The sequence below is a fragment of the Gossypium arboreum genome, chromosome 7 (genome assembly GCF_025698485.1).
Source record: "Gossypium arboreum isolate Shixiya-1 chromosome 7, ASM2569848v2, whole genome shotgun sequence".
Taxonomy (NCBI): domain Eukaryota; kingdom Viridiplantae; phylum Streptophyta; class Magnoliopsida; order Malvales; family Malvaceae; genus Gossypium; species Gossypium arboreum.
The window spans coordinates 18113030-18126295 of NC_069076.1; the positions used below are offsets into that span (position 1 = coordinate 18113030).

General features: G+C 31.5%; 2 protein-coding genes across 2 annotated transcripts; both read left to right on the forward strand.

The window, feature by feature from the left end:
- Positions 1–207: 207 nt before the first annotated feature.
- On the forward strand, positions 208–3011 carry LOC108456237 (probable galacturonosyltransferase 9). Its single transcript, XM_017754838.2, has 3 exons — positions 208–600; positions 815–2041; positions 2433–3011. Exons 1-3 carry the CDS (start codon positions 430–432, stop codon positions 2706–2708), a joined length of 1674 nt encoding a protein of 557 aa, XP_017610327.1. The 5' UTR covers positions 208–429; the 3' UTR covers positions 2709–3011.
- Positions 3012–6365: 3354 nt separating this feature from the next.
- LOC108454870 (6-phosphogluconate dehydrogenase, decarboxylating 1) lies at positions 6366–9267 on the forward strand. Its single transcript, XM_017753476.2, has 2 exons — positions 6366–6575; positions 7570–9267. The coding sequence occupies exon 2, from the start codon at positions 7578–7580 to the stop codon at positions 9033–9035; it is 1458 nt and encodes a 485-aa protein (XP_017608965.1). The 5' UTR covers positions 6366–6575; positions 7570–7577; the 3' UTR covers positions 9036–9267.
- The last annotated feature ends 3999 nt before the right edge of the window (positions 9268–13266 follow it).

Below are 13266 nucleotides of genomic sequence, written 5' to 3' on the forward strand. Positions count from 1 at the left end.
ATTTTTAGATTGTATATAATTTTTTAATTTTGAAGTGATGAAATGACACAATCTCAAAATATCCTATAATCACACCTTAATGGAATCTGGCCTGATTTAGGAAAAATTGCAGAATTGAGGGATTAAATGTTAATTTAAATATTTAAAATAAATTATTTTTTAAATTGATATAAAAATATAAAAATAATTAAAAAGAAAAATGATTTATAATTAGTTTTTTAAACCCCGAGCGTAGCCGGGTAAACAAAATCTCCTTTTTGTAAAATCAATAAAATACTCATAAACACCGACGCGGAAATCAACTTTTCACACATTTCCCTTATCAGATCTCAGATCTCAGATCTCAGTAACCTTCCACTTTAAACACATTTCAGTTTCACTCATCACTTCAAGGGAAGAAAGTGATCAGTGGGTTCTTAGCTGAATTCAATGGCTATCGCCGTCAGGAGCAGTCGAGGCGGCGGATCAGGCGGAGTTGGGGCTGGTTTCCGTAGTTTGTTTTCTTACAGGATCTTCATCTCTGCCTTGTTTTCCCTTCTCTTCATTGTCACTGTCTCCGTTCTCCTCACTTCTCGTCCTCCTCCAACGCATCACCACTCTGTAATTTTACCTTCTTCTTTTATTTCTCTAATCCAATTCTTCACTTACACTGTTTCCAAATCCATCTCTTTCTGGCGTTTTCCCTATGGGTTTTTTTCTTTTGTTTTTCTTTTTCAGCTGAGCTTTGAATACTGCAAAATTCAAATCTTTTTGGGGTTCAAAATGCCTGTTTAGATAATCTAACCGTTTTTTCTGTTTGGGTTTTTTTGAGCAGAGTCTTCCAAGTGGCGCAAATGCTTACATGCATAGAACATTTCTGGCTTTGAATTCAGATCCTCTCAAAACAAGGTTAGATTTGATATACAAGCAAGCCAATGATCATATCACATTAGTGAAAACATATGCAGCTTACGCAAGAAAGTTAAAGCTTGAAAATTCAAAGCAATTGAAAATGTTTGATGATTTAGCTAAGAACTTCTCAGATCTTACTTCAAAACCGAGTTTGTTTGAAACAGATGGGAATTTAGATGAGGATGTTTTAAGGCAGTTTGAGAAAGAAGTGAAAGATAGAGTGAAATTTGCTAGGTTGATGGTAGCTGAATCTAAAGAGAATTATGATAATCAGTTGAAAATTCAGAAGTTGAAAGATACCATTTTCTCTGTTAGTGAATCATTAGGTAAGGCAAAAAAGAATGGAGCTTTAGCGAGCTCTATTGCTGCTAAATCTATTCCTAAGAGTTTGCATTGCTTGGCAATGAGGCTTGTGGAGGAGAGAATTTCACACCCGGAGAAGTATAAGGAAGAGTCGCCTACGGCTGAGTTTGAGGATCCTAGTTTGTATCATTATGCTGTATTTTCAGATAATGTGATTGCAGTTTCTGTGGTGGTGAGGTCCGTGGTGAAGAATGCGGAGGAGCCTTGGAAACATGTGTTCCATGTGGTGACCGATAGAATGAATGTGGCTGCTATGAAAGTTTGGTTTAGAATGAGACCTGTGGAAGGGGGTGCTCATTTGGAGGTGAAGGCAGTGGAAGATTATAGTTTCTTGAATTCTTCATATGCCCCAGTGTTGAGGCAGATTGAGTCTGCTAAGAAGCAGAGGTTTAACTTTGAAAAAACAACAGAGAATGTGATGGAAGATGGGAGTAACATGAAGTTAAAAAACCCCGAGTCTATGTCGATGTTGAATCACCTTAGGTTTTATTTGCCTGAAATGTACCCAAAATTGCATAAGATTTTGTTATTGGATGATGATGTTGTGGTTCAAAAGGACTTGACAGGGTTGTGGAAGATAGATCTGGCTGGAAAGGTAAATGGGGCTGTTGAGACCTGCTTTGGGTCGTTTCATCGTTTTTCTCAGTATTTGAACTTTACACATCCTCTAATTAAGGAGAGATTTAATCCCAAGGCTTGTGCCTGGGCATATGGGATGAATATTTTTGATCTTGATGCTTGGAGGCGTGAGAAATGCACGGAAACTTATGAGGAGTGGCAAAACTTGGTAAGTTTGTTATTTTCTTTTAAGTTAACTTAGTGATGTTTGATACTGATAAGGCTATTAATATGTTAGCAAACTTAGCATGATGTTTGGTTTCCTAGCTATCAATCCATTGACTTTGATGGAGGAAAATCAATAATACTTTTACCTGCAAAATTTAACAAGATGCTGAAAATCAAAATCAGTGCTTAGTCCTTCTAGTATTAGGTTGGTTTTTGGATTGAAAATTGCAAACCATAGAAATGATTATCAAATAGATACAACTTTTAGGAGTAAAACCAATTTATAACGTCAAAATTTGCATACAACACCTCTGATATACTAATGGTGAGAATTATGGATTGAAGTTTGAAAATGGATGTTTAATTAACTTTTCATTTGACCTTCTGATCAGAATGAGGATCGAACTCTATGGAAATTGGATGCTCTTCCGCCTGGCCTGATCACATTCTACTCATTGACTAAATCATTGGACAAATCTTGGCACGTGCTCGGTCTTGGATACAATCCAAGCATTAGCATGGATGAGATCAACAATGCTGCAGTCATTCATTATAATGGAAACATGAAACCTTGGCTCGACATTGCTATGAACCAATACAAGAATCTTTGGACTAAATATGTGGATAATGATATGGAGTTTGTGCAGATGTGCAATTTCGGAGTTTAGGTTAAGTTAAAGTGCTTGTGCTTCTCTCCGGCAATCAAGGTAACAAGAATACAAAGTTGTAGTGATTGTTCATAGTGGCTTGATGGTTATATCATCACATCAGTTTTATTTATTTTCATTATCCCATTTATTGTAGAATTTCTATTATCGATTCATAAATTTTGCTATTTCTTCCTCTCGAATATAAGCATGAATTGTACTCAACCAGATAGCGTTATGTACACAAGAAAATGATTCTTTGTTATTAGTAAAACCTTTTCCATCAATAGATTTGGTTCGAAATTTGCCATGTTAATACATAAAGCTTTACAAGTTAAGAATTTTTTTAATTTTCAATGTCTGATCATAGTTTAAAGGATAATATACATATACATACATACACAAATGTATGTATTACTCTCTGTAGCTTCCTTTTAATTAAATACTATAGTTCCCCCCGCCCATATATGAATGATTTTATTTATCTATTGAATTTGCTTTTGAAGGAGTCATGTATTAAAAATACGAGTAACTTTTTAGCAAAAAGAAAATAATTTAAGTAGAAATATAAATAACTTTTGATATCATGAGTAAATTCGGATATCGATTCGGTTATATATATAATTTAAGTGGGAGTAAATAATTTAGAAAAATAGATGGAGTTGGATTTCCAAAGTGTTTTTTCTACAAATGAAAAATGGCATAATATCAAAAATGGTCCTTGTATCTTATCAGATTTTCATTTACTCTCAAAATTTTATTTTGAAGTTTTGATAAAAGAAATCATGTAACGAAGGGGATTTTTATTTGTGCAAATGGTACTTCGAGCTTGGAACAAGCATGAAGAAATTAACGATACTTCTTTATCTTTTGGTTGTTTTACCGGATCAGCCGCTCAAGAACTTTTGGTTTCTACTCGGACCCGATGGAAAAAATGGGATCACTTCTTATGAGTTCGTTGAGAATGATTCTGATCTAGTTCATGACTTATTAGAAATAAAAGGTGAACTTGTGGGATCCTCACACACAAAAAAAGACTGCGGTCAGTTTGGTAATGATCGAATGACATTGCTTTTTTGATCTGAGCCAAGGAAATATGATGCAATGCAAAATGGGGTATTATTCCAAGTTTTTAGTTGAGCTCCAATGTTTTGACAAAAAATGGAATAAATCACAAATGGTCCCCTCATAATTTTATCAAATTTTCAAGATAAATTCTTGAAAAACCAATTCTTAACTTGAAACCTATTTATGTCCTACTAAAATTGAAAAAAAAAAACAATTCAAAGAAAATAAAATTGTTATCATGAAAATCTGAAAAAATATGGAGACTATTCTTGATATTATGTCAGTTTTCATCTAGGGAGACAAAAAAAGAAAACTATATGGAAGTGGGTTACCCCAGCTGCCAACTTCTACCCCAGTGTCTTACTTCACCTATCCTATGTAATTATTTTATTTCATATATATGAGAAATATAAAAAACCAGAACTTTTGTGTTTTATTATTTTTATATGAAATATTTTAAATAAAAAAGCTAAAACAAAAAAGACTACCTTAAGAGTGTTTGGATGAAATTTTTTTAAAAAAATTTTAAAAATGGGTTTATTTGTTCCTCCATTCACTTTTCAACTAAATTATTTATATGCTTCTTGAAATTGGTTTAAACTTAATTTAATACTCACTTTCCAATTAGGTATACGAAGTATTTATCTGTTATATATTTCAACTCTTTTTCTTTTCTTTTTGACAAATATTAAAAAAAATACTCATAATCAATTACAAAGCATTACGCTGCGTGTTTATAAAAATATATATATTTTTTAAATGTATATGCACATTAAAAATATAAAATATTTATAAAATCTAAAAATCATATAAATTATAAAAATACAATAATTAAAAAGAATTTAGTTGAAATTAATAATATTATTAAAAATATAAAAATATTTAATAATTTGTAAAACTTATTTAACATTGAAAATTATTTAAAATTAATAAATAGTATAAAATTTTAATATTATGTTTACATTTTCAATATTATTTTATTATTTTTATGAAATTTAAAATTTTAAAAATTATAGTTTTTATAATTTTTATATTTTTAATAATTTAATTTTTTCCAATTTTATAATAATATTATTAATTTCAATTAAATTCTTTTCCATTATTTTATTTTTAGTTTTTTACAATTTATATTTTCTAGATTTTATATATATTTTTGAATTTTTTATATATTTACTTTTCTTTTATATATTTTTAAATACGTACATTTATAAAAAATATTTTTTACATAAAGATGTCAATGTCACTTTGTAATTGACTATAAGCTTTTCTTTTAGTGTCTGTCAAAAATGAACTTAAAAATGATAACGAAGACATAATTTAGGTCCAAATTAAGAAATGAATATACTTTAAGTACCAATTTGAATAAATATCAAAGTGAGAAAACGAATAAAGTCGAAATTGTATATTAAAGATTATTTATATTTAGTAGCACAACTTTGATTATTCATTTAAATATAAAAATTTATTCAATGTTTGAAATTCTTTTTTAAAAGCTAAAATATAAGCTGATAATCTATTTATTATTTTAATTTTCTTTTCATTCCATTTTATCCTATTCAATTTTTAAATTTTTTAATTATAAAGGGATAAAGTCCTAAATACGACTCAAACTCATGTCATATCTGAGATGATGGACACCATAACTAGGAGTGAGTATTCGACCGAGTCGAGTCGAATCGAGTAAAAATTTTTCGAGTTAGTCAAGTTGACAAATCCTATTTTAGCAACCGAACTCAATTTGAATTTTTTTTTCGAATTGAATCGAGTCGAGTTAACGAATCCTATTATTTATATTTAATGTTGCATTTAGATGGACCGATTGTTTAACTAGTACACGAAGTAGAAGATTATTTAACTACATGAACAATATAATAATTTTACCTTTTAACTTAATGGGTAAACATTTATCAGAACAACGTAGTTTTATCCTTTAACTTAATTATTTTGAATTTTAACTTTTAAAAAAGTAAATATTTATCAAAACGACGTAGTTTTGTCTCTTTTTATTCAGATTTTCGAATAACTTGAATTGTGTAATTCATATTCGAGTTAAACCGAAAACTTAATTTTTTATTCGAGTTGATCTAAATAACTTAATTAACCCAAATAACTCAAACTATTTAATTTAAAATTTAAAATTTTTATTAAATTTTTGAATCGAATAGAATTTTGTTCACCCCTAACCCTAACTATCAACATACAATTTTTTATTGAATATTTTATTTCTAGTAAAATGAAGTGAGGGAGTTTGTTTATGTTTGGTTGAATTTTAAGACTTGCAATAATCATTGATATCTCCAAAATTGAAGATTTGTAGTTGAAAATGAAATTAAAATAGAAAAGAGAGAACAAAAGAATATTCTCAAAAATGGAAAAACAAAAATATAAAGGAAAAGTGGCAAAAGAGTAGTTGGCTACCTAACAAAATGAAGTATCCTTCTTCACCAGTCACCTGGCTCCATTTTGCCATATTGCTACCATTTTTAACCAATTTTTTGTATTATGATTAATTACCCATAAATTTTCAGTAATTTTATTTAATCAGATTTCAATTGGAAAAAAAAGTAATCATATAATTAATTATCTATTTTAACTCAAAAACTAGAAATTAGACACAAAGTGGGTCAGTGGGGAGCCCTCCCACCTACCACAATATCAACGGCGATGCCAAAATTTGACCATTTTAGGATTTTTTTTTTCTTATATATTTACTCAAATACTATCTACCCATTTGTCTATTTTCCTCAAAAACCCACATCTTTGATTTCCTTCTATAAAAAAGAAAAAGAAAAAAACAGAGGAAAGAAGGGACTTTTTGAGGTTTGGGTTCTTTTTTCTTATGTTGAATTTCAATAAAGTTTGGAACTTTTGATCTGTTTGTTTGATCCCATCATGTTTTTAGTTTCGAAGATTTGATTTTTTTTTTGTTAATTAAGCAAAACCAATTGTCTTTCTGGCTTTTACTTGAGAATTCTTGTCTGAGTTTGGCTGATATCTGGGTTTTGGTTTTCTTTTTTTTTCATTGTTAGTTTGGGATTTGAACGAAAACAAAATTTATTCAGCTGCTATTAGTTGTGGATTTACAATAGTGTTATGTTATGTATGATCTGAGAAATTTCAGTTTATTTTCATCATCTATTTTACTGGGTTAGTTGATGAGTTTGTAGAGCATGGATTCTTTATTTTTTAATTTGAATTAACAAATAGTTTAGTTTACAGAAGTTATAGCTTCTGCAAGGTTTACCAGTGATCATATGTAGGGAGATTTCAATTCATTCATTTGTTAAATCTGCTATTAGAGAGGGGTTATTGTTATTATTGTTATTGTTATTACTATTATTATTATTATTAAAGTTTTCTTATTTGATTCTCACAAACTGTTAGCAATTTCATTCCATTGTTTTTGAATCTGTTAACACTAGAGGTAATCTTCTAACTTATTTTTTATTATCATAAAACATTAAGCTTTGTATTTAAGTAGAAGGTTCCAATTAGCTTCAATGGTTAAGGACTTTGTTAGTTGTACTGTGGACCTGAAATTGATTCTTAGTTTTGAAGAGATATGAATTTTCTGAGAGTATGAGGGTGACCAATGATATATGGCTGATCCATTGCACAAATATGATTGCTTTTAGTTTCAAGGACATTATATGATCACTGGTGTTTTATGTGTATATATATACATATGTATGTATATGTGTGTATATATAATCTATTAGAAGTTGGTTTTCTCATTTTGTAGTTTTCTTTGTCTCTATTGTCAATTTTTATTTTCTTTTGGCTTGTCACTGATTATGATGTGCAAATTTAACAGGAAGAACTATGGCTCCACCTACAAGAATAGGACTTGCTGGTTTGGCTGTTATGGGCCAAAATCTTGCTCTTAACATTGCCGAGAAAGGCTTCCCCATTTCTGTTTACAACAGAACTACCTCCAAAGTCGATGAGACTGTTGAAAGAGCTAAACAGGAAGGGGATCTTCCTTTATTTGGTTTCCATGATCCTGAATCTTTTGTTCAGTCGATCCAGAAACCTCGAGTGATAATCATGCTTGTTAAGGCAGGGGCCCCTGTTGACCAGACCATTAAAACTCTCTCTGCATACATGGAGAAAGGTGATTGTATCATTGATGGTGGCAATGAGTGGTACGAGAACACCGAGAGACGGGAGAAAGAAATGTCTGGACTGGGTTTGTTATACTTGGGGATGGGAGTTTCAGGTGGTGAAGAAGGTGCACGGAACGGTCCCTCTTTGATGCCTGGAGGGTCTTTTGAAGCTTACAAATACATTGAAGACATTCTTCATAAGGTTGCCGCTCAAGTTTCTGATAGCGGACCCTGTGTGACTTACATTGGCAAAGGTGGATCAGGTAATTTTGTCAAGATGGTTCATAATGGAATTGAATATGGTGATATGCAGCTGATTGCCGAGGCTTATGATGTTCTGAAATCTGTTGGAAAATTATCGAATGAAGAACTACGGAGTGTTTTCTTGGAATGGAACAGGGGGGAGCTTTTGAGCTTCTTGATTGAAATCACGGCTGATATATTCGGAATTAAGGATGATAAAGGAGAGGGTTATTTAGTTGACAAAGTTTTGGACAAAACCGGCATGAAGGGTACTGGTAAATGGACTGTACAGCAAGCTGCTGATTTGTCCATTGCTGCTCCAACAATTGCAGCTTCTTTGGATTCAAGGTTCCTTAGTGGGTTGAAGGAGGAAAGAGTTGAAGCCGCTAAAGTTTTCAAATCAGGAGGGTTCGGTGATGTCTTGACCGACCAAACCGTGGACAAGGCGAAATTAATTGATGATGTAAGGCAAGCACTTTATGCATCCAAGATCTGCAGTTATGCACAGGGCATGAATCTCATTCGTGCAAAAAGCATCGAGAAGGGTTGGGACTTGAAGTTGGGGGAACTGGCTAGAATATGGAAGGGAGGCTGCATCATCAGAGCTATTTTCCTTGACCGAATCAAGAAGGCATACGACAGAAACCCTGACCTTGCAAACCTTCTTGTTGATCCCGAGTTTGCAAAGGAAATCATCGATAGGCAATCTGCATGGAGAAGAGTTGTTTGTCTTGCCATCAACTCCGGTATTAGCACTCCCGGCATGTCTGCCAGTCTTGCTTATTTTGACACTTACAGGAGGGAAAGGGTACCTGCAAACTTGGTTCAAGCTCAACGAGATTATTTCGGTGCCCATACTTACGAAAGAGTGGATATGGAGGGATCTTTCCACACTGAGTGGTTCAAGACAGCGAAACAGCTGAAAAATTAACTTTACCGTATGGGGTACTCTCCTGAGCAGCGAATGCTTGCGATAATATCTGCTCCGTACTTGTGCTCTACCAAGCTACACCATGATTATTTCCTTTTTATCTCAACATCGTTTCTCAAATTTATCTGCAAATTTTAGACAGTGTCATATTGTGTTTGAATGTGGTGTTCCATTTTGTTTTGTTTCTGGATTCGAGCATTAATCAATCAAGCCTGCGGACCCTTTTTATTTACTATTGTTGCTTCGTTAAGTTTTGCTTTTTTTTTGTTAATGTCCTCGGCATTCACAAATCTTTCAAATATTAATGATGTGAAAGCCTCATTGCATATCATATATAATCACTAACCTTGAAATTATGGCATTCTTGTTTTGATTTTGGTCTTCATGGGGGCATTTAAAAGGCAGAGAATCTGACATTGGAGAACTGTGGGTTTGGGTTTATACAAATAGGAACGAAGGATTATTACATTTGTAGATTGACCATATAGTCTTGTTTTTAATGATTAAATATAATTGGTTAGTTGTAAAGAAGACATATCTTAAATCCGCTCATGATTAAAGTGAATTCATTACATATAGTAATCCTTGTAGAAATGTTAGTTAAGAATTTAAGGTTTATTAACAGAAATTTAGAAGAAACACCGATTATTTATGGGTAATTGTCATCACTAAACTTTAACTAACCACCCCTTTGTTTCAGCTTTTATCTCCGGTGCGTTCGGAATGTTAGGAGAAAAAATTGTGATTGAAACGTACCTCAATTTTGGAGGTGATAGCAACATCACCACTGAGTTGTTATAAACGCACTAACCACCAAATTTTTTACCGGAGGTTAGTAAGAAAAAAAGCAGTTTAGTTAAATGGTTATTTACATTTTAGTCCTTTATTTTTTTTTGTTTTTCATAAAATTTTTAATTTATTTTTCAGAAAAACTGAGTTTATATATTAATTAAGAAATGAATATATAAAATTTATTTTCTTATAACTTTTAAAAAATTCTATATAATAATTAAACACATTTTTTATCATAAAACTAGTATTAAATAATAAAAATAAATATTACATGAATAATATTAAAATTCATTAGTAAAATAATTATTTAATATATAATTTTAATAGAATTTAATTCTTTATTAATAATATAAATATCAAATAAATTATTTAGCGACTATTTGATAAAGTAATTTTTTAATTTTGCATTTAGGGACTAAATTGTGAATATGTCAAAAGTGACATTAAATTTCTATAAAATTGGATTTTTGAGGGTTGTATAAGGACATAATTGAAATTAGAATGAAAAACGAAGCACAATTGTGAAAGTTATACTTGTTCCGGTTCTGGGGACTAAATTGAATAAAATTAAAAGTTTAGGGAAAATATGTAAAATGAAATTAAAAAATTATAAGCATTAATTTGAGTGTTATTATGAGATTAGTATTGATATTTTAAATATTAACTATTATATAAATCAAGTTGTTGATTTAGGGGAAAAGGGAAAAATTGACGAATAGTCCCTGTTATCTAAAGTAGTATCGTTTTTGCCAGGTAAGTTCATACAATATATATATGTTTAATTTTCTGTAGAGTTTCGTTTATATATTCGTTAATGTCATATTGATATCTTGAACTAGTTATGTAATTGTACCTAAATTGAGAATTGAATCAAATTGAAATGGATTGTTACGAATTGGTATAATGTGAAGTTAATCTCGAAGAAATTTGTAAAAGTCTCATATACAAGGCTATGAGTTCTTCCCAAGTTCCAAGCTCCTGTATGTGTTACGAAATCGAGAATACAAGTTCATGTTCTGAGCGCCTGCATATGTTGCGGACTTGAGAATATATGAATAGTAAGCCCTAGCCAGGCTATTTATCGTTTAGATTCAACCCTAATGGGTAACCAGACACTATTTTTTTCACCTGTATACAAAGTTATTTTACAAAGTTTCATCGGGGTAAGAATAAAAGATGGAAATGTGAAAATATGAAATTGGTGTTGGGAAAAAGGATGAATATAATACGAATGACTATGACAAGGATACATGATGCAATTTGAATGATGAAAGTGGGCAAAGTGATAAATTAGAAAATGGATTCATGATGAATTTTGAGTTGAAGCTGGTATTTTATCATTTGAAATTATATATATGGTTTGAACTAAATCTCATTTGGTTGATGTTGTTTTGAATGTTACAATAGGTGAAATTGTTTCATATTGATTCATTTAATTGTTGAATGGTTAAGGCAAGGTTCAACAAATGGCTTATTGATACTTTGGCTAAAAAAAATAATAGTTTCATATGAATGTTTAGGTATGATTAACTTGTTAAGAATGGTAAAGTTTGCCTGTTGTTTAATGGTTGAATTGTTGGTGTTAATGAGGGCATTTTGGTTACTTGTATGAATGATTAGTAAATTGATGTTTTGGTCTTGTAAGGTGCATATCTTGGAGTATGTTTGAATGGTGTTAAATGACATTTTAGGTCATTTGGTATGAACAAAATGTAACTTGTTTAAAATAAGTCATTTATGATGCACACAAGCTACCACACGGCATGTGTCAAACATGGGTGGTTGACACGGCCGTGTGTGCTACATGTTTAGGGTAATTTTTAGTTCACACGGCCATAGTGAGTTACATGGCCATGTGACTCATGTTTTATTATTTTACCTATCTTTTTGCAAAAGTTTCAAAATAGTCCTAATTTAGTCCCCAGCTTGTTTAAGGGCTTTCATAAGCTTGATTGAGACTCTATTTTGTTTGAAATGCATGTTTAATGTAGAATTAACTTATTTATATCGAATATTATTGAGTAATTTTTATACGAATGTTTCTACTTACTGTTGTGACATCCTATAAATTGAGTCCTATGACTGGACCGAATATGAGGTGTTACAACGACTTCAAGATCCGTAAGGAACTTTAGAAGCCATATTAATTCTTTGGTAGCCTATGAAATAGCCACATATTCGGCCTCTATAGTAGAGTCAGCAGTACAACTCTGCTTTACACTTCTCCACACAATGAACCCAATGCCTAGGACAAAAGCACAGCTTGATGTCGATTTCCTCAAACCCTAACATGTTTGGAAGTCAGAGTTAGTGTATTCGATAGAAGTAAGATCTCCTCCGAAATACACAAACATATAATCTCTCATTCTCTGTAAATACTTGAGTATATGCTTAACTGCTTGCCAGTGTCTTGGCCCTAGATTCGTCTGATATCGAGTCACTAACCTCACTACAAAATAGATATCCAGACGTGTGCACAACATAACGTACATGAGACTTCCTATTGCCGAAGCATAAGGAATGGCTTACTAATTTCTTCTATTAAGAGGATGTACCTATTTGATCAACAAAAATTATTATTCATAAATTACATTGAATGTTTTTAAAGTAATGATACCATTCGTTAAAGTAAACGGAGATATTTTGCCATTATTAGTTTTCTTCATTGTTGTTTGTCTGAGGGATAAGGACAATACTACTCTTCATATATGGCAGTGTCATTGTTGGTGTTTTGCCAATATTTTGCCATTATTAGTTTTCTTCATTGTTGATTGTCCGAGGGATAAGGACAGTACTACTCTTCATGGCAGTGTCATTGTTGGTGTTTTGGAAAGTGACAAAAACCTCTTTTTCTGGAATTCTCAATGTTGATGGTCTAACATGGCACTTTCATCAAATTGGATGATTATCTTGGAGCATTGTCAATACATCCAATCGAGGCTGATGTATGAGCATGCAAAACGGCACAATTTTATGCTTCGGAAACATGTTAAACCACTTTGCTTTTATATGGTTTGTTCACCTATTCATACTTCGCCTATCTTTAGAGCTAGGCCCTATCTCATTTAGTGTTTTTTTTTTTTTTAACTGTTGTATAGTTTGCTAATTGTGGATCATGTTCATTTCCCCTAGGGTTTGAGGATGTCGTCTATTCAACTGTTTGTATACTTCAAATTTATTCAGCCAAATGTAGTCAAGTAGATGCTATTTCGTGTTAAAAAATACAACCTTCAAATATTCCTTCTTTTCTTTTTCTTTTGAATTTTTCTTTCATTATTTTAAAAGAATATGAAAAACAAAAAAAATGATGAATGATAATATCAAACTTAGAGGTACTTATGGGTAGGGTTCGAGTCATACTTAAGCATGATATTAATATAATTTATGTTTGCTCAAGTCTGGCCAGTCTGGTCTAAAATTTTGCCTTAACACTCCTATA

Bases quoted from the DNA above. Each gene is read 5' to 3' on its own strand.
- LOC108454870 (XM_017753476.2), top strand. From the start codon at position 7,578: ATGGCTCCACCTACAAGAATAGGACTTGCTGGTTTGGCTGTTATGGGC.
- LOC108456237 (XM_017754838.2), top strand. From the start codon at position 430: ATGGCTATCGCCGTCAGGAGCAGTCGAGGCGGCGGATCAGGCGGAGTT. The intron at 601-814 runs GTAATTTTACCT...TTTTTTGAGCAG, and splicing joins CTCCAACGCATCACCACTCT to AGTCTTCCAAGTGGCGCAAA. The intron at 2,042-2,432 runs GTAAGTTTGTTA...CCTTCTGATCAG, and splicing joins ATGAGGAGTGGCAAAACTTG to AATGAGGATCGAACTCTATG.